The sequence below is a fragment of the Rhinopithecus bieti genome, unplaced genomic scaffold, assembly GCF_001698545.2.
Source record: "Rhinopithecus bieti isolate Rb0 unplaced genomic scaffold, ASM169854v2 scaffold_35856, whole genome shotgun sequence".
In the NCBI taxonomy this organism is placed as follows: domain Eukaryota; kingdom Metazoa; phylum Chordata; class Mammalia; order Primates; family Cercopithecidae; genus Rhinopithecus; species Rhinopithecus bieti.
Genome location: NW_016815820.1, coordinates 1,603,133 through 1,623,765, shown reverse-complemented (window position 1 = coordinate 1,623,765; position 20,633 = coordinate 1,603,133). Strand labels below are relative to the sequence as shown.

At 48.2% G+C, this 20,633-nt stretch overlaps 2 protein-coding genes across 12 annotated transcripts in view; both read right to left on the bottom strand.

Annotated features, from left to right (window-relative positions):
* Positions 1-200: 200 nt before the first annotated feature.
* Positions 201-7,469, bottom strand: SLC35B1 (solute carrier family 35 member B1). 3 transcript variants are annotated; one of them, XM_017853944.1, is made up of 9 exons: positions 7,109-7,469; positions 6,347-6,450; positions 5,594-5,699; positions 5,267-5,297; positions 4,400-4,557; positions 3,378-3,504; positions 2,475-2,581; positions 2,145-2,298; positions 201-786 (listed from the first exon to the last, which is right to left on the bottom strand). In XM_017853944.1, the coding sequence occupies exons 2-9, from the start codon at positions 6,376-6,378 to the stop codon at positions 734-736; spliced, it is 768 nt and encodes a 255-aa protein (XP_017709433.1). In that variant the 5' UTR covers positions 6,379-6,450; positions 7,109-7,469; the 3' UTR covers positions 201-733. The 3 variants fall into 3 exon arrangements, with proteins under 3 accessions (XP_017709433.1, XP_017709431.1, XP_017709432.1); XM_017853942.1 differs by having other exon boundaries at positions 5,594-5,724; positions 7,109-7,397; XM_017853943.1 differs by lacking the exon at positions 4,400-4,557 and having other exon boundaries at positions 7,109-7,404.
* A 2,257-nt stretch (positions 7,470-9,726) lies between these two features.
* The window catches only part of FAM117A (family with sequence similarity 117 member A), an 82,991-nt gene continuing 72,084 nt past the window's right edge, over positions 9,727-20,633 (bottom strand). For 5 of the 9 annotated variants that reach the window (XM_017853931.1, XM_017853932.1, XM_017853930.1 and 2 more), the window contains 6 exons: positions 20,210-20,320; positions 19,645-19,779; positions 17,701-17,847; positions 17,247-17,448; positions 15,901-16,051; positions 9,727-10,953 (listed from right to left, as the gene is read on the bottom strand). In XM_017853931.1, the coding sequence (XP_017709420.1) occupies positions 10,653-10,953; positions 15,901-16,051; positions 17,247-17,448; positions 17,701-17,748 (702 nt within the window). In that variant the 5' untranslated portion in view covers positions 17,749-17,847; positions 19,645-19,779; positions 20,210-20,320 and the 3' untranslated portion in view covers positions 9,727-10,652. The remainder of the gene's footprint in view (positions 10,954-15,900; positions 16,052-17,246; positions 17,449-17,700; positions 17,848-19,644; positions 19,780-20,209; positions 20,321-20,633) is intronic. The other 4 variants (XM_017853935.1, XM_017853939.1, XM_017853936.1 and 1 more) reach the window with 1 other exon arrangement.

The following is a 20,633-nucleotide window of genomic DNA, read 5'->3' as shown; positions in this document are numbered from 1 at the left end:
GAAGCTCTGGGTTCATTTTACCCCAACCTCAATGAATATTTCTTTTCTGTTTTTGATTTTTAGTGGAGACAAGGTCTAACTATGTTGTCTAGGCTGGTCTCAAACTCCTGAGCTCAAGTGATCCTGCCGCCTTAGCCTCCCAAAGTGCTGGGATTACAGGTGTGAGCCACTGCACCAGGCCTAAGAAAAAGACAGAACATAACTTTTTTTTTTTTTCTTTTTATGTAATATTTGCCCACAGGTGCTTTAGGAGAGAAAGTGACTTTTACATTCTCTGGCTCTAATGGAGAGCCACCTGTCCTCCACCTGTCCCTGATGGGACCAGCTCTAATGGGACAAGCCTCACCCATCGGAACAGAAGCCGTTAGCACAATTCTGCAATCTCATAGAGTTCCTCCCTACAATGCTCAGGCTCTTGGGGGAATCACCCACTCAACCATGCTAACCACACCCACGAGAGGAGCAGCCTGAGTAGTGAACATCCAGCTCTGCCTCTTCCCTCCCTCTTTATTTACCATAGACTGTGCTCCAGGGCATGAAGAACAAAAACCACCAACTCTGTCTTGTTAAAATCCAAGTGCATTTTTTAGAATATGTGATTTTGCTTGATTTTATTTTTTTAAAAAAGACTGGAACTCAGTCCCATATTCCTATTGAGTCCATTTTCCTAAGAGATGTCACTGTTTGAGACAATAACTTAAATATTCTTGATGTGGAGGTAGTCTCTCTCTTCCTAGTGGGATGTCTTCTTGGCTCCTTTCCCAAACTTGGCATCGAGACCAAGACCTGTGAAAAGAAAGAAAATGGGCTTAGCCTTATGAGGGAAAATGAAACTTACCAATGATTGTGGTGGGGTGGGGTAGTCGGCCTTGGGGGTAGTCGGCCTTGTGTCTCCAAAATGGGGGCTTTAAATAAAATACACGTCAGAACACTGGTTTTATGTAACTTCCTCAGAGACAAGAGAATGGCACCAGGATACTAGTTATTACAGATATCTGTATCTATATAGATAGATATAGATACATACATATATTTATAATACAGCAAGACTAAAAGAAATTTAAGAGTCAAAACTTCTAGGCTATGGCTGAATATGGTGACTCATGCCTGCAATCCCAGCATTTTGGGAGACTGAGGCAGGAGGATTATTTGAGCCCAGGAGTTTAAGGCCAGCCTAGGCAACACAGCAAGACCCCATCGCTACAAAAAAAAAAGAAAAAGAAAAAAAAAAAAATTTAGTCAGGCGTGGTGGTATATGCCTATAATCACAGCTACTTGGGAGGCTGTGGTGGGAGGATCACTTGAGTCCAGGAGATCAAGGTTGCAGTGAGCTATCATCGCACCACTACACTCCAGCCTGAGCAACAGAGGGAGACCCTAGGAAGGCTGGATTAGACATAAAGCTTTCTTTTCTCTTTTTATTTTCTTCTGACACCGGTTCTTACTCTGTCACACAGGTGGGAGTGCAGTGGTATGATCACAGCTCACCTTAGCCTCCAACTTCTGGGCTCAAGTGATCCTCTCACCTCAGCCCCCTGAGTAGCTGGGACCACAGGCGTGTGCCACCATGCTCAGCTAATTCTTGTATTTTTTTGCAGAGACAAGGGTCTCATCATGTTGCCCAGGCTGGTCTCGAACTCCTGAACTCAAGCGATCCTTCTGTCTCAGCCTCCCAAAGTGTTAGAATTACAGGCATGAGCCACCACACTCAGCCCCTTTTCTCTTTTAAAAAAGTTTTCTCTGGGCTGAGCACGGTGGCTCACGCTTGTAATGCCAGCACTCTGGGAGGCTGAGGCGGCTGGAACACCTGAGGTCGGGAATTCGAGACCAGCCTGACCAACATGGAGAAACCCCCATCTCTACTAAAAATACAAAATTATCCAGGTGTGGTGGCGCATGCCTGTAATCCTAGCTACTTGAGAGGCTGAGGCAGGAGAATTGCTTGAACCCAGGAGGAGGAGGAGGCTCACCCAGTTGGTGAGCCGAGATCATACCATTGCACTCACTCCAGCCTAGGCAACTCCAGCCTAGTGAAACTCCGTCTCAAAAAAAAAGTTTTCTCTAAAATATTTAAACAAATTTCATAAATATACAAGTAAATCTGAGGAGACAAAATCCAGCTGTGTCTCTGTGTGGCCACTTACCCAGGAACACAAGCACAGTGCCCACCCACTGCACGGGGCTGATGGGATTGGCGAAGAGGATCACAGAGGCCAAAATTGTGAAGAACTTTCGAGTTGTAGTGATGATGGAGCAGGTCAGGGGACCAAAATACACAACCGTCATAAAGATGAAGCTCTAGAGAAAGATAAAGGTGAGGTCCGGTGGGTTCTTGGGTATCTGCCATTGGTCTAAAGTCTATAAGCAGACCTCAGGGCTAATCTTGCCACCCTCTTCTTCCAGCCAGGCCAGTCTTTCTTAGGGAACCAGCTGCCAGAGTAGGGAAGCCAAGCCATCCCTTTTCAAGCACTCACCTGACCCAGGGCACTGGTCAGCCCAAAGAGCAGGATGTTATAGATGATGGCAGGGTACCTTTCAGCAAAGCTCAAGAACTCCCAGAGCTCCCCAGTGAACAGGATTCCTGAGAAAACATGTCAACAAATCAAATGTATGGCGTGTTTTGTGTGCCCTTACCCCCGGGTGTGCACACACACACACGCAAACTCCTGCACATGGCCTGTTAAAGAACTGCAAGGGAGGTGGGATGCGGGAAAGTGTATGGTGTGGATTTGCATCGTCTCATCATGGATTCTTCTCATATTTTTCTCTGATTAGAGAAACTAAAGAGAATTTTGTGAGAAAAGCTTGAAAGTTTATGAGTTACTTCTACCAAAGTGATTACAAGCAGAAATCCTCAGATGCTGTAGAGATGCTGACCCACACATCCTTAGCTCAAGGAAGCCCCTTGCATTAGTCACCTCCAGCCATCAGCAGCCTCCACCATTAACCCCAGTGTGCTGTACAAAAAATACTTTCTACATATGCCCAAATTTGAAAAGTTAGGAAGCACTGATTTCAAAGCAAATCCATTCACATTTGAACTATTTTCAGTGTACAGCTAACTCTGTTTCCTGTGAGCACTACATGTCTCATTTCCTTCATGAAAGGGAACGTTCCCAGGTATCTCCCTGTGTTTTACTACTGTCTTCCCATGACACCTGACACACGACTCTCCTTCATTGTGCCAGTAACAAGTAGCAAACAAATCCTGCTGGTGCAGGTTTTTCCAGGAAGGTTTCTCAAGGGCTTGAACAAAAGGGCATCTTGGAACTAATTCAGGCCCTTGGTCTGGGCAACTAACAGCTAGAGGGATCAAAAGGATGAGGGCAGCCTGCCCTCTGGTGATACATGGGAAGAACAGCAGAACTGGCTCTCACCCATTCCCAGCAGCAATGTCGACCAAAGGTTGATGTTCAGCATCATGTGGTTGGAGCCTGTTTGGTAATGAGCCCGCATGTGGTCCTGGGAAACACCAGTCAGTCCATCCAGGGTCAGTGATAATAGCTGGGAAAGAAAGGGTGCAGCCTGCAGTGAAGTGGCCAACAGGGCCCTTTCCTAACCCAGGACACAGGATTCTCACTCTCAGCCTCCTCGGAAAGCCACTCCCTTTAAAGTCCTCAGAACAAAATGTTGCCATTTGGTCACAGGTGGAAGGTGGGGAGAGACCATGCTGACTGCCTCCCCTACCCCCTCCTCCCGTGGCCCAGGCACTGGACTGACAGGCTAACTGAGCTACGTAGTGATTTTGTAATCAGAGTAGAGCAGGAAGCTCACTGCCCAACATAAGGCAGGGGAAAGGTAGTCCCAGCAGGTTAGTTTCCTAGCTTGGAGTATAGTGCTCCAGAGACTGGATCCTATACTTAGGCTGCCTGGATTGGAATCCTGACTCTGCCACTTAAATAGTCAAATGACCATGGGCAAGCGAGTTAACCTCTCTGTGCTGAGTTTCTTCATCTGTAAAATGGAGATAATACCACATAAGAGACTACTGTTATAAAAATTAGTCAATTAACATGTAAAACACTTGGAACAATGCCTAATGCATACACACCAGATACTATCATATTATTTTAAACTCTGGCTCCTAGGTTTCTTGGAAAGCCACAGTGAGAGACATTATTCCTTCCCTCTCCGCTCTGAGGTCTCTGTGACGTCACACCAGGATTCAGCCACAACCCTCAGAGCTATCTCTTCTCCAGAATGAGAGCTGAGCTGTAAATATTTCAGGTTTCCCACTATGGCATTAATAGAGCCAGGGGCCTGCAGCAAAGACCAGGTATGGGGATAAGGAGCACCACAACCTCCCTTGACACATAACTGGCCTTCTGCCTGTCTAGGTGAGGCTATCCTTTGGTTACGTTTGCTGGAGAAGGCTGCCATCCCCAAAAGGATCTCATACCAGGAGTAGCTCTCCATAGCCGACTGTGTGTTCTTCTATCCCAACAACTTTCTTGGGTTTGTACATGAAAAGGGCCACTCCAGCCACAATTAGCAGCACACACAGGTACTTGGCCAATGGGTACTTCTTCTTCAAGAGGGTCACCCCAAGGAGCATGACTACAGGGGAAAAAAAGAGTAGAAAATTCAGGCATCCATGAGGCATCGATGACCCCAATACCCTCTCTCCCAGGAGCCAGGAAAAGACTCAGGGAGAAAAGAATGACTAAGAAGGAAGGCTTAGAGAGGACAAAAGGAGGGTGCCAGGCTGGCACCTAGATAAGGATTGAGCAACAGGGTTAAGTATAAGACAGGGAGGAGGTAGAGAACAAAGGTGAAAAGTCCAGGAAGCACTATACTCCAAGCTAGGAAACTAACCTGCTGGGACTACCTTTCCCCTCCCTTATGTTGGGCAGTGAGCTTCCTGCTCTACTCTGATTACAAAATCACTACGTAGCTCAGTTAGCCTGTCAGTCCAGTGCCTGGGCCACGGGAGGAGGGGGTAGGGGAGGCAGTCAGCATGGTCTCTCCCCACCTTCCAGCTGTGACCATTGTCTAATGACAATGTACACAAATGCAACACAGAAATGGCTGACCAAGTGAAGCAGGCTAGGTTGGCCTTTAGCTCCTATTAAGGATTACCAGCCTATGAACATCAAAAGAAGTGACACAGATGACAGGATGGACAGCAGAGAGAGCTGGGGGAAAGTCCCTGGAGACAGCCATGATGGGATGATGAAGCTGAGAGGGACACAGTTGTAGTAGAGAAAGAGAGAGCTTACTATAGGAAGAGAGACGACAGAAGAGGAAGACCATCTTCTTTGCTTACCTGGGATTGGCTTGCAGGATTTACCAAGGACCTGAAATTAAATCCAGCAAATAATTTCTGAGCATCTGTGATGTGTCAGGTACTATGCTAGGTACCATGCTGATTAAGATGAGTAAGCACAGGGCTTGCACCAGAGACTTCTGCCTCAGAAAGCAGCCCAACCCACCACCACTAAACCCAAGTTCTATGGTTCTATACACTCCTAATGTCTCAAGGACCGTTACTTTTTATTATTATTATTTTTTTAACTCACAGACCTGAGGGAAGAACTCTTAGTCATTTTCAAATGATATCTGAGCCAACCGTCATCCCACCCTGACGTTTCACCTGAGTTGGGTAGTTGACAAACTGTAGTGCTGAGTTGCTGGAGACCATGGCACCCAGATAGGAGATAGAACAGGCAGCATAGAGCCAGCTCCGGGTACGATCCACCCTGGCAGTGTCAAAAAACTGGATCACTGGGAGAAGACAAAAAAAAAAAAAAAGGAAAAGAAAAAAAAAAAAAAACAAGAGAAACCTGGTGGGGCTAGGATGGACCACTAAGCAAAGCTAAAGCCACATGAAAGGAACTTGTCTGTCAAATAAGACACAAGCTATTTCTGTCCTCTTACACTGGGAAATCTCTGAAAATTATTAATCTTTCCAATTCTGCCTAAGTCCAACAAAAGACCACATACAGGGTGGAGGTGAGGGCCTCATTCAGTTCAAGGGACCAGTCAGCCCTGCTGCTAGTCCCCAGGGAACAAAGAGAGAATGCTCAAAGCATGCTTGAAGTTGACACACAAAAGAAACTCAAAGGGAAAGAAAAAAATGTTTCAAGTCTTTTCAATGGGGATTTGGAATAGAGAAGACCCATTCTCTGAACATTTCTAACTCAGAAGTTGATAAAAATTGGGGAAATAATATTTTACTCCACTTCAAAGTCATTAGTTTTACAGACTTCACAGAGAGGCTGTGTGAGTACAAAATGAGGTGGAGATCATGAGTTAGCCTTTAAGGCTGAATCAATGTTTAATGCCTAGCATACTGAGGGAACTTGGGGTGATGGGGTACCCAACAAATGACTATTTAGGTACTCACAGATCTTGGCAAACACAGCATTGATGACACATTGAATGAAGACCAAAGTTAAGGCAAAGGCGAACGTCTCCTGTTTGGCTCCCTCCCCATACTTTCCTCTTGTTCTAGAAATGAAATGCATGATAAACGAGAGGAAAAATTAGTACATTTCAGTCACTGTCATCTAATACATCCAGAACCACTGAAAACTTTAAAATTATCTTGCCTCTCTGGATGTAGGGAGAGTTTGTAAGGACCACTAGGCTCATCTGCAAAAGGGGCTGATTTTACTGGATCTAGAAACTAGACATCCCAGCCTACTGATTCCATAGCCTAAGGAAAGAATACCCGAAAAAGACGGAGAGGAAACATGCAAAACGAGGTAGTGAAGTCAGGTACCCCAGGCAGGAGGAGACGGTATTTGGGCTATGGCACCAAGGCCGAGGGCGAATAGGTTGTTTGCAAGCATCTGGGAGTACCAAAAGGGGGCCAACTCGGGTCCTCTTTGAGGGGTAGAAGTCTCAGCCTGTAAAACGCAGGCCCTTAGAACCAAGCAGGGAAAAACAGCTAAGAAAAGAAAATAACCAAGTCCAAAGAATCCAGAAAATAACCCTAGAGTTCTGGAATTCTGGGTAGGCTCAGCCACAGCTGCAAAAGTAGTGGGGTGCTAAGAGGACGACAGCCGGGCATGAGGACAAGAGGCAGAAGGTCCAGAGGCAGAAGGCCCGGGACCCCTGTCACAGGCTGGGGAGAGAATGTCGGCCCGCCCCCGGGGTCGCTCACATCTTTTCCTGCAGGATCCCATAGTAAAAATAGCAGACAAAGACACCCAGGAAGCAGAGCGGCAGGCGCAGCCGGTCGGGCACCAGGGAGCTGCTAGAGGCCATGAGACGCCCGGAGGAGCCGACTGGAGACCCGCTCACAACCGGCACTGGCAGCAGCGGCGGCGGAGGCGACAGCTCCAGCCGGACATCGCCGACCGGCGGCAGGGGCCTCATAGGAGCTGCATGCGACCGCCGTCCAGCAGGGCCCAGCAGTCACTACCGGAGCTGCCAGCTCAGGGCTGCCAAGGGGGAAACTCCTCAGAACGCAGTAACCACCTCCTAGGAAAGAAAACCCGCCCTGGGACCTTGGCTCCATCCCTGAGGGCCAGGGGAACCGGCAGCCTCGGGACCAATTTCTCGCCCTGGAGATTTTTCCAATCAGGCAACTCTGAGGACAACTGCGACCCAGAGCACCACAGGGTGTCCTAAAGCCACCCGGGCGTAGAATAATGACGTCTAAGGATGTGGAGGCCACCAATTGGCTGCGCTGTGTGAACTCGGACAGGTAGGTGGGACAGGAGGAGGTGCGGCCGGCATAGCAAATCCAATAGTCTTTTCCGCAGCGAGCGGCCAGGCTTCTGCTGGGTCCTAATGCCAAAATCTCTTACTGGAGACTCAGCGCCGTCTAGCTGCTGCCCAGCGTCAGCGACGTTACCTGCTCATTACCTAGGCACATCACTTAGGCTTTCAAGGGGGAGAGCGGCACAGTAAGTCTCGGCTTGGTGACTTAACGGCGGAGTAACCTACCAGTGTCACCCAAGTTCTGAGTCAGAGTTTTCCAGGTCTGGAAACTAGGGATAACTAGTAATAGCCACCTTGTCGCCTCTTGACTGTTGTGAGGATAGAATGAATTGAGGTTGGTGAAAGTGTTTTATAACTGTAAAGTATGCTGTGCAAGTTTAAGGTATTATTAGTCATCACTGTTTCTCAGCCCTGATCTTATTTCCTCATATCGAGGGGTGGAAATGGAAGCTTATTGAGGTCAGTTTTCTTCCAAGTCTTAACTCACCAACAATGGCTTAAACCCTTCGGCCGCGCTCCTGAATATTTCCCATTAATGAGCACCTCGTTGGATCCCTTACTCGTGCAAGTGTTGGGTCTCCACTTGCTGGCACGAATTGCCAGGGCAAGACTGACCTAAGGTCTTCCCACTACTACCTCCAACCCCCTACTTAACTGGCCCAAATCTCCGGCCACCAGGTGGACTCTGGGCTGCTCTCTAGGTGGAGGCTCCTTCTCTTCTAGCAGCCTGCTCTTTTGGCACAGCCTCGGGCAAAGGAAGGAAATACTGGGCAGCACCACACCCGTCGCTCCGGGCCTGACTCACTAAGGCTTTGCGGGGGAGCCAGAAGTCTTTTAGAGGGAGGGGTGAGGGATAGAAGATAGGGTCTGTCCCCAGCCCACTGTCTCCTCGATATTAGTGGCATGGGAATCCCCATACATTTGCTCTCTTGCTCAGTAGCTTACTCTATTGGCTCAGCCCGCGATGCCAGGGCACCAAATAGCTGGGCGGAGAGACCTGCCAGCTCTGCTTCTTTACCAGCTGGGACCTCAAACAATTCCCTTGTCCTTGTCCTCTGAGTCAAGTTTCCTCATGTGAAATTAATGGGAATATAATAACAAGCAGGAGAGCGCTGTGGTTAGAAACATGGGCACTGGATTCAAATGATCAGGTTTCCAATCCTAGCTCCCCCACTTCGTATCTGTGTCTTTTGGGGAAAGTTATTCGATCTATTTGTCCTTCCCTGATTATACAGTGGGACTTACCATATTTCTCTTACTGGGTGGTTGTCATATTTCAATAACATTTTATGTAAAGCAGTTAACATGGTAGCTGGTTCTTACCAGCCCAATGAATGGTGGTTGGGATAGCCTGGTTTAGGAGTTTGTTGTCAGGTCTTATGAGGTAGATACAATTGTACTTATTATTACTGCCCTTGGGGTAGTCAACTGTTCACCCATACAATGGGGATGTGTCTTTTGTGAAAATGCTTTGGAAATTCCAAAGCATCATTGAAATATTGAGATGGTTATTCCCATTTTCCCCAAAAGCCTAAGAGCTCTTACAGGTGCAGCATTATAAAGGCTGCAAAAGGATAAGAATAGTGTCTTTGTGTAGTTTCTTTGTCCCCTTCAAGGCTGCACACTATGTTGTGGGTACTCCCTGAGATGAATCAAAGCTTCCCCCAAACTGTCGAGAGATCCAGCCAGTGCAAAGAACACCCACAATGTCAAACTGTCTTCCCTTGGTCACCTGCTTTTCCTCTCTGAAATCCATTCTCCTTAGGGAGCTTTTTCAGACTCACACAGAATGGGTAACTTCCCCAGTGACTCCCTCACCCCACCTCTAGGACAAACCACACTCTTCATTCTGGACAGCCTTTTCATGGGTCTGTTGTTTATGTCCATGTAAAGTATGCAAGCATGGTGTCCAGAGGACAGGAACTCTTGTGTACAGCCATAACAACACCCAGATGTGGGAAATGAGGCTCCTTCTCTTGAAGACAAAGATGAAATGATCAGTATAATACCCTTAATCTCTACCCCACTCTTCCTTCCCCACATATTTAACAGAACTTCAAGCTGCTGGGAATATTTATTTATTTATTTGGTCTATTAACACCAAGATCTGCAAAAAACCTCTAAACACAAGATAAGAAAACTCGAACATTAACATTCTTCAATTTTGTGTAAGCTCTGCAGTACGGAAAATATACAAACTTCAAACAGCTGCAAAAATAGTGTCTTTGGGAGAAAATAGAGTTTCTACATCGATACAAGAAAACAGGCATTTTCTAATCCAATCCAGCCCTGGGGCGGGCGGAGAGTATAGATTCGCCATTTGCCACCTGGAGGAATGCCAGCTCTCCTCCCCACTACCCACCTGGGGCTGGGCGGGCTGGCCTGCTACTTAAGACAATCTTTAGTCAGGGTGAAAGCGAGATGAAAATGCCACTTGGGAAAACACTTGTTTCCTCCCTCTGCCAGCAGCTGAATTGGTCAAGTGTTATGGCCCATTAGGACTGCTTTGGTCAGCTCCTCCAGTGAGAGGGAGGCGTAGGGATAGGGCTGAGAGGATGGGGGATCTATCTTATGGTCTCCTGGAAGGGAGGGAAGGAAATCTGTGGCGTCCTCTCTCCTTCGTTCATGGCCAGCTTGCTCTGTGACAAAAATAAGGGCCTCCTATACAGTCATTTGGACTGACACCCAGGGGTGGGGGACTCAAGACCTTCTGGGTGTTTTCCGCCAAGTGAGGGATGTGGCAGGTACACAGGTGTGAGTTGTGAGCTGCCCGGCTGCTAGTGGAGACGGCAGGTCCCATCACGTTCAGCGGGGCCGGTGCCCATCAAAAAGAGGACCCAGGACTTTGACACGATAAGTGAAAGAAAGTGCTCAAAGGCCGAGAGGGAAGGGCCCCTCCATACCCCATCTCAGGGGACCTGGGGAGGGACCTGCCACCAAGGCACTGGTCTCTATGGTAAAATGGGGCAGGGATGGCACCCTCAGACCATCAGGGAGCTCTGGAAAAGCACAGACTCTTCTGATGGTGGGGTGCGCTGCCATGGCTCGAAGGGCAGTGGGGAGGCCTTGGAGGCCTCCGGATCCTTCCGAGGTGGTGGCCTGGGGCTGGCCGGGGGAAGGGGAGACCCTGGGTTTGAGGGGCAGTTACGGAAGATGAAGCCCATGCCGGGGAAGAGGGGCCTCATCAGGTTGACGGGGCAGAAGGCTGAGCCGGTTGGGTTGAAATGGACTTTGTTCTTGTCAGGACAGGAAGTCAGGAAGGCCAGGTCAGGACCTGGGGACCTGGAGGATGAAGAAAGACATACAAGACACACACGTACACACAGAGAGAAACACAGGGTGAGAGAGGGTGAGATGTCACAGCATCGGGGCAGCAGGGGAGCTGGGTCTCTGTTCAAACAGAATCATAACTTGACCGAAAACCAAACCCCTCAGCAATCTATTTTTTAAAAAATATGGCTAAACAACAGGAAACGCACTTTAGCTAAAAACAGGAGGGATTGAAGCTAGACAGGAAGGAGAACTTCCTGACAATGTGATTCAAGAACTGGAGACCAAGAAATCTTTTCATTCGAAAGATTTCATCAGTGGCCGAGCACGGTGGCTCACGCCTGTAATCTCAGCACTTTGGGAGGCCAAGGTGGATGGATCACTTGAGGTCAGGAGTTCGATGCCAGCCTGGCCGACATGGTGAAACCCTGTCTCTACCAAAAATACAAAAAATTAGCCAAGCATGGTGGCACGCTTCTGTAATCCCAGCTACTCAGAAGGATGAGTCAGGAGAATTGCTTGAACTCGGGAGGCGGAGGTTGTAGTGAGCCAAGATCTTGCCATTGCACTCCAGCCTGGGCAACAGAGCAAGACTCCATCTCAAAAAAAAAAAAAGAAAGAAAGAAAAGAAAAGAAATATTTCCTTAGTGAATGGTGTTTTGGTGACAAATCGCATGCCTGAAAGCAGAGATCAAAGACAAGTGACTTTCTAAGATATTTTATTAACCTAAAGTGGGGTTTCTCAGCCTTGATACCACTGACATTTTGGGCTGGATAATTCTTTGTTGCAGGGGTGGGGATGGAGGCATTGTCCTGTGCATTGTAAGATGCCTAACAGCGTCCCTGGCCTCTACTCACTATCCCACTAGTATGACTCCTCCCTTCCAGCTGTGACAACTAAACATGTCTCTTGATATTGCCAAATGTTCCCTAGTTGAAATCTACTGACCTAAAGAATCTAATTGTTGGGCACATTTGAAAAGTATGGGGTTTTTTGTTGTTGTTGTTGTTTTGTTTTTGAGACAGAGTCTCACTCTGTGGCCCAGGCTGGAGTGCAGTGTGACAGGATCATGGCTTACTGCAGCCTTAACCTCCCCAGTCCAAGCAATCCTCCCACCTCATCCTCCTGAGTATCTGGGACTACAGGCATGAACCACCATGCCCACCTAATTGCTTTATTTTTATTTTGTAGAGAAGGGGTCTCTGTATGCTGCCCAGGCTGGTCTCCAGAAAGGTGTGATTTTCAAAATTTTGGGAGGAAAGCATGGCAACAACTGTGAGAAAGGCAGCTAGACCTTATCAGAAGATCTGGGTTCTAACTCACCATGTGGTCCTTGTCATATCTGTTTCACCCCCCTTTATAATTTAAAACTTTTTTTTTTTTTTGAGACAGAGTCTTGCTCTGTCGCCCAGGCTGGAGTGCAGTGGCCGGATCTCAGCTCACTGCAAGCTCTGCCTCCTGGGTTTATGCCATTCTCCTGCCTCAGCCTCCCTAGTAGCTGGGACTATAGGCGCCCGCCACTTCGCCCGGCTAGTTTTTTGTATTTTTTAGTAGAGACGGGGTTTCACTATGTTAGCCAGGATGGTCTCGATCTCCTGACCTCGTGATCCGCCCGTCTCGGCCTCCCAAAGTGCTGGGATTACAGGCTTGAGCCACCGCGCCCGGCCTAAAAATTTGTTTTTAGAGACAGGGTCTTGCTCTCTCACCCAGGCTGGAGTACAGTGGTGTGATCATAGCTCACTGCAGCCCCAAACTCCTAGGTGCAAGTAATCCTCCTGCTCAGCTTCCCAAGTAGCTGGGATTACAGACGCCTGCCACCATTCTAGGCTAATTTTTTTCCTTTTTTTTTTTTTTTTTTGATAGAAATGGGGTCTCACTGTGTTGCCCAGGCTGGTCTTGAACTCCTGGGCTCAAGTGATCCTCCTGCCTTGGCCTCCCAGAGTACTGGGATGACAGGCATGAGCCACCGCACCCAGCATGTCTCACCTTTATAATGTGAGAGGAATCATCCCTCCCCTTTTGATTGTTTAGGAAGACGGAATGATAAAAGGTCAGGTCAGAGAGTTCCTGAGTAAGGGATAGCCCTGATTCCTTACTGTCTGGCAAAGCCTAGAGGGTGAAACAGCCCTAAGAAGCTGACGGTTTGAAGATCCCAGGTGAGAAGACAAAGGTATGGGAAAATGGTGAAGCTCTGCCACCAGTGGTTCTCACCAATCACCTTTTCTTTTTTACTTTTATTAAAGGATAAAATATACACTCAGAGAAAAATGCACTCAGTATACAGACCGATAAATTGGTTACTATCTTCTTTTTGGGACAGGGTCTCACTGTTGTCACACTGGAGTGCAGTGGTGCAATCTTGGCTCACTGCAACCTCCGCCTCCTGGGCTCAAGCGATTCTCCCACCTCAGCCTCCTGAGTAGCTAGGATTACAGGCACCCAACACTATACCTGGATAATTTTTAAAAATTTTTTGTAGAGAGGGTGTCTCCGTATATTGCCCAGGCTGGTCTTGAACTCCTGGACTCAAGCGATCCTCCCTTGGCTTCCCAAAGTGCTGGAATTATAGGCATGAGCCACTGCACCCAGCCAATTACCATCTTAATTCCGGAATTCTAATAATTCCAGAGCCCAGGAAGAGCAAGGTGTGAAGAGAAGAGCAGAGATCTGGCAGAGTCTGGAGAGGTGGAGGGTAAAGGCCCATGTGCTGGGTGTATTTGGGAAGGCCTGGCATCCTAGAGACTCCACAGTGGCAAGGGCTTTCCTGATGGAGAAGGGTTTAAAAGAGTCCCACTTTATGGAGGGATGGGGAATGGGCAAGAGACAGAATGTTCTAGGTGTGTGCATGTACATGTCAGGAAGGTGACCAAGAGGAGACCCAGCAACACTCAGAGAACATGATGGCAACCAGCATGACCCTCAATACCTTGACTCCTCGCCTGGAAAATCCAGATGATCTTGGAGGGGACAATAGCTAAGAAGGGGAGAATGTGGCAAAAGAATAGCTAAACACACAAACTTCCTAATAGGAAAGTTGATTAAATAAAGAAACCTCAGTGAACTACAGAATTTCAATCCCAGCATATCTTAGAAAATCACTGATGGATCACCACCACTCTTTTTTTTATGGAGACAGAGTCTCAGTCTGTTGCCCTGACTGAAGTGTAGTGGTGCAATCTCAGCTCACTGCAATCTCCGCCTCCCAGGTTCAAGCAATTCTCATGCCTCAGCCTCCTGAGGAGCTGGGATTACAGGCATGCACCAACACACCCGGCTAATTTTTGTATTTTTAGTAGAGGTTGGGTTTTGCCATGTTGCCCAGGCTGGTCTTGAACTCCTGGCCTCAAGAGATCTGCCCACCTCCGCCTCCCAAAGTGCTGAAATTACAGGCGTGAGCCACCGTGCCCAGCTGATCACCACCTCTTTTTTTTTTCTTTTGGAGATGGAGACTTACTCTGTTGCCCAGGCTGGAGTGCAGTGGCATGATCTCGGCTCACTGCAACCTCTGCCTCCCAGGTTCAAGCGATTCTCCTGCCTCAGCCTCCCGAGTGGCTGGGATTACAGGTGCCCACCACCATACCTGGCTAATGTTTGTATTTTTAGTAGAGACGGGTCTTGCCATATTGGACCAGGCTGGTCTCAAACTCCTGACCTCAGGTGATATGCCCACCTGAGCCTCCCAAAGTGCTGGGATTACAGGCATGAGCCACCGCACCCAGCCCACCACCTCTCTTAAAGGGTTAATGCAGGGGCAGGAAGTTAAATGAGCTGACTTTAAGGCCTCTTCTGGCATTGCGTCTATGAAAAACTCAAGACGAGCTACAGCTTAATTTCCGCCCACATTTCCAGGTTGTAATTACTCCACCATAATGTGGATTGAGGGAGGGTACAAGAGCCTAGAGTCTGCTGAAGCTAAGAGATCTGGCCTCTTCCCTCCACAGCTTCTCAGAGGACCTAGAAGTCTTGAAGGGATACCAGGCAACAATAATAACAGTAACAAAACCTCTAGTGGCAATGGTTTTCTCTGCAACTCCTACTGTGGCTTCTGTATGTACCTGCGGCGGCCACCATGGGTTACTGCTCCCTTATTTGAGATACAAATGGTGCTCTCAATGACCCAAACTCAGTCCCAGCTACATCTTCACTCGCACACCATGACTAAACTTCCTGACTGCCACTGAAACCCCAACTTCGTGTGAATTTGCCCTGGTGAGTATTAAGCTGGCAGCAGGAAATGAAATGAGCTCTTTGGTGCCTGCTAACGGGGACAGGGGCATTTGGAAAGGTTGGCTCTTAATTCTTTCTGCTAATGGGAGGGAAGTGTAAAGAAATCAACAGAAGAATGGCTTCTGAATGATCCAATCTGGTTTGGAAATTTTCCATAGTCCTTACTTGCAAGGACTGGAAATTTCTGCCTGGGAGTTCATGACACTTGAACCACTACAGCCACAGGGTGAAGACTTGACTCCGAAGCTCAAACTGTTAAGCTGTTTAGGCCCCTCATTCTACTCCAGTGGTGCTGAAACACTTCTAATCTCTGACTGAAGAGAAATACTAGTATGTTCTCCTCTCTCTCTCTCTCTCTCTGTCTCTCTCTCTCTCTCTCTCTCTCTCTCTGTGATTATGGTCTAGCAAATTCTCACACCTTCCCCGGAGATGGAAAAAAAAAGAAGAAACAAAGGGCTTAGGTTTCAGATACATTTTCTTTCCAGTCCTGCTGCGCTTGTGGCTGGCATGTGGGCAGAGAGCAGGTTTCTATGGAGATAATGATAAGCAAAGATTTAAGTGCTCAGGGTAGGTAATGTCAACACATTTGATCATGGAAAGCTGGCAGTACTGATCATCTAAAGTTGACAACACCTCTATGACGAGAGAGTCCGAGACTGAAGAAGGCCTGTCAGGTGGGAGAATGTAGGCCCACCCTCCCCTCCCACACCCTGTCTACTTGGTATACTCACGTGGCTTCTTCAAACACACGCACTTTCTCACAGCCTTCTGGGGGCTCCCGTTTGAAGACGTAGCTATGATTAGGCCGAGGGGAGGCAGCAAAGGCAAGGACAGGAGATGGGCTGCCATCTTCAAGAAAGGCTGGGTGGCCTGGAGAGGAGGCTGTGAACAGAGCAAGGCTGAGTCTAGTGGAGATGAAGGGAAGGCCTCCACTTTTCTGGGTCCAGGACTGGGGTGTAAAGTGGCAAGACTGGGGACGCATGGTAAGGAAGAGGATAGTGGGTGTGCTTAGCCACTGTGATTATACTCTACCTTAAAAACCTTTGAGGCAGCTTACAAAAATACACAGTGTATAACAGAGCAAAGAAATGGAGTTGAATGGATGGAAAGTTAAGATCTCATACCAATTCTATATTCCCAGGAGGTAGACTGGGACCGGAACTCCAAATCTCAGACTTGAAGCAATCCTAAATGCATCTCTCTCTGCCTTCTTCCAAGACTGTAACACCCTCCCTGCCAACATACCACGGCTTCTTCCTGTCCACAGTCTTGAAAATCTATCCTTTCTTCCAAGAAGGGTTCTTCTCTGACTCAGAGAAGCAATCTTTACTCAACCCCACTTGTAGGATAAAATTCCTCTCTCTTTCCACACAGCGAATGTACTTGGCCTAGGTTGCAAATATTGACTTTATCTGTATTTATCTCACATTTATTCCCCTTACTATATGCTCTATTTACCTATGTGTATTGTTAGATCATGCCCTTGACCAGCCTACCTCCTGGGGTTGCTGTGACAATCAAATCAGACAATATTAAGGCACACTGCTTTATAATGTAAGGATCATTAGCAGGTAAGAATTTTATCTCATTTTCTCAGCGAAGTAGATAGGGCATTGTAGAAAGTAGAGATTTGGAGTAAAAAAAAATCGGTTTTGGTCTAGGTCAAACTATACAACCCTGGGCAAGCGACCATATTCTCTTACTTTGTATCACTCACAACTACTTTGAAACCATTGCTGGGAATGAGTACAGTGGACACCTGAATGAAGACTCGCTGCTTTCCCCTACAGCTTGCTGAACCTCAGTCCAAAAATGGGGATGGCAGGGATTGCTTCTTTGGATCCCAGTGAGGATTAAATAGAAGTATAAATGCAGAGACTTCATAAATTATCAATCAGAATGGGATGTATGGGACCATTATTATCATTTGTATAATGTGCAGAAGAAAGATGACTCATAAAGATATTCTAGTAGGGTACTGAGAATGCTGGGCCTGAATTGACTAGAGGTGGAAAAGGGAGTGGAGCCACTCGTGTGCCCCAGAGTCAGCCCTGCTGCCTCAGCCTCTGCAGCTTACCTTTGTCATTGGGGGTGGATGCCAGCTCCTCGGTGGCACCCCGGTGTTCCTCATGACTGGCCGGGCCACAAGGCTGGGGGGATGCCAAGGACATGGAAGGAGAGCTGGCAAGGTTGCCAGGCTCCAGGAGGAGGAGGGGATGATCACAGCTGCCACTCTGGGGAGGAGCTGGGGCCCGGTGCCCATCAGGGATCTCAAGGATCTGACGGGGAAGGACGGTAAAGACTGTCAGCCTTGAGTATTTCAGGCCTGCAGCAACAGGTGACCCTGAGGGTATTCCCCTTGCTGCTGTCATTCTCTATCCATAACACACAACCACAGAACACCATTTCTTCCAGCCATGTATTTCCCTGGCCACCCCTCAATCTAGAAGAAACTCCCTCCTGTTTCTTCCATAGCACTTTGTTCTTATCCCTAACAGCACTCACAGTCCAATGTATAATTACATATTCACCTGTAGGGCTTGATCAATGTGTTGTCCCCACAAGACTATAAGCCTCATGAGGGCAGGGACCTTCTGTGCCCTGGGCTCTAGGAACACAAAGATGATAATGTATGCTGGAGGGCACAATAGCAGCAAACCATCAGGAGCCTGTAAGTGCTGTAACCATTGCAGAACAAGTATGCTGATGATTAGCATGTATTACATACCTCCTCATCCCCTTTTAAAAACACTCAATGGTACTTGGCATGTATTACATACCTCCTCATCCCCTTTTAAAAACACTCAATGGTACTTGAACCTGTAGGTCACCAAATTATGTGCATGTGTTTGGGTATATGTGAAATCCTGCATACATGCGAATTCAAAATCAACTAGTAGGTAAATCATAAACTGAGAAGTGTGCCCATTTGAATCATATTAATACTGGCCAACTGGCATTCCCCAATTAAACTGTGTCAATACAAAAGTGTGCCTGAGGCCGGCTGGGCATGGTGGCTCACGCCTGTAATCCCAGGACTTTGGGAGGCTGAGGTGGGCGGATCACGAGGTCGGGAGATAGAGACCATTCTGGCTAACACAGTGAAATCCCATCTCTACTCAAAAATACAAAAAAAAAAATTAGCCAGGCATCGTGGTGGGCGCCTGTAGTCCCAGCTACTCAGGAAGCTGAGGCAGGAGAATGGCGCGAACCCGGGAGGCCAAGCTTGCAGTGAGCTCACATTGCACCATTGCACTCCAGCCTGGGCGACAAAGAGAGACTGTCTCAAAAAAAAAAAAAAAAATGTGCCTGAGACCAGCACGGTGGCTCCCCCAGCTACTGGGGAGGCTGAGGCAGAGAACTGCTTGAACCCGGGAGGCAGAAGTTGCAGTGAGCTGAGATCACGCCACTGCACCCCAGCCTGGGCAATAAGAGTGAATCCCAGCACTTTGGGAGGCTGAGGTGGGCGGATCATGAGGTCAGGAGATCGAGGCCATCCTGGCCAACATGGTGAAACCCCGTACTAAAATACAAAAAATTAGCCGGGTGTGGTGGCACATGCCTGTAGTCCCAGCTACTCGGGAGGCTGAGGTGGGGGAATTGCTTGAACCTGGGAGGCGGAGATTGCAGTGAGCCAAGATCGCGCCACTGCACTCCAACCTAGCGACCAGAGTGAGACTATGTCTCAAAAACAAAACAAAACAAAACAAAAAGGTCTGGGCATGGTGGCTTACGCCTGTAATCCCCCGGCACTTTGGGAGGCCGAGGTTGGTGGATCATGAGGTCAGGAGTTTAAGACCAGCCTGGCAAAGATGGTGAAACCCCATCTCTATTAAAAATACAAAAATTAGCCAGGCGTGGTGGCAAGTACCTGTAATCCCAGCTACTGGGGAGGCTGAGGCAGAGAACTGCTTGAACCCGGAAGGCAGAGGTTGCAGTGAGCTGAGATCATACCACTGTACCCCAGCCTGGGCAACAAGAGTAAAACTCCATTTCAAAAAGAAAAAAAAAGTGCCCGACACTTCAGCAAAGGTAGCACATATTTTGCCTGGGAGTGGAGTCAGGGAGATGGCTGCGTAAGAGCACGCGTGTTACTAGGTAGAGATGGAGAAGGGGCAGGGAGCAGCAGGCACTGAGATGCCCATGCTGGTGCCGAGCACATGGGGAACAGTGAGAGCTGGCAGTTTGGCTGAAGATGACCCCTGCCTGTTCCTCCCAGCGGGGGCGCCTCCTCTCTGCCAATCCTTGCCCCCTCTCTTTGTACTCACCACCACAAAGCCTGTCCTAGTGACACAGGTAAGGCCATTTGAGACTAATAAACTCCATTTGCATTCCTTTTGCAGGCTGGTGTTTGTATGCTGCTGTTTGCATAGCCATAGCCTGTGAGGCCCCAGAGAGCAGGACTCCCAGTTCCCCTCACCCAGGCCAAGTGAGGCACGGACTGTGGGTGCACTCAGGGTGCAGCCGCCACTCACCCTCAGCAGCTCCTCTTCTCCCTGCTCCTTCACAAACACCTCCTCCAGCTCTTGGTTGAGCCCTTCCAGGCTCCTGTGCAGGCAGGGGCTGAGTCGCAAGACAGGGGACCCTGAGGGGAAGCTGGGAGGGGACGCCTGAGGAGGAGGCAAATGACCAAATCACACACAGCCCCACCAGGCCTAGACAGTCATTCATTCTGACCAGGAGTAGTGGTCATGTCTACACAGCAGAATTGAGTGAATGAAGGGTGATTTGGGGACAGTTACAGATTGCGATAGGTCTACTCAGCGTAGTTTTCTCCAAAAGTTTGAGCTTTGCAGAATCTATTGTGTGCTGTAGAGTCGTTGCATCAATCGTATGGGGATGTGGGTAGAAGAGAGAGGGAGATTCAGAACTGTAAGAAGCCCTTCCAATATCACATAGCAAGACCAAGTTTGGACTAAAACTTCACAAAGCATGCAGTGTGGTAGGGGGCTCGGCAGCTCCAAGACCCAGGAAACCTCTGCCCACATGGGGGCCTGCATGGAGGAGAACAAAGGGGAGAGGGCTGGGGAGAAAACATACCCTCAGTGCTCCCCGCACTGCGTGGTCCCCTGGAAGTGGGGAACCTCGCTCCTTCTCTTTCCCACTGCGGCTCAGCTTTGTCCTCTGCAGTTGTTGCTTCAACTTGGAAATCTAGCAGCCCAGAAAGAGGAAGACAGAGGCAGATTAAGGAAAGCCAAAGTGCACGGGTTCCCTCTTCCAAGGAGTGGCTCCTGCCACAGGCCCATGAAGATATATACAAGGAGGATGGAAGTTAATCTTCCATCTCAAAATAGCCCAGTGGTGTTAAAACTATGATGATCTGTTCCTCAGACGAGTTGGATACCTCACTTAACTAGATGGATTGGATTCCAAAAAATTAAAAATACACAATATGGAAACCATTTTGTCTTTTACAGATTCCAAAGACATGGACTACCCCTCTTTTTTTTTTTTTTTTTTTTTT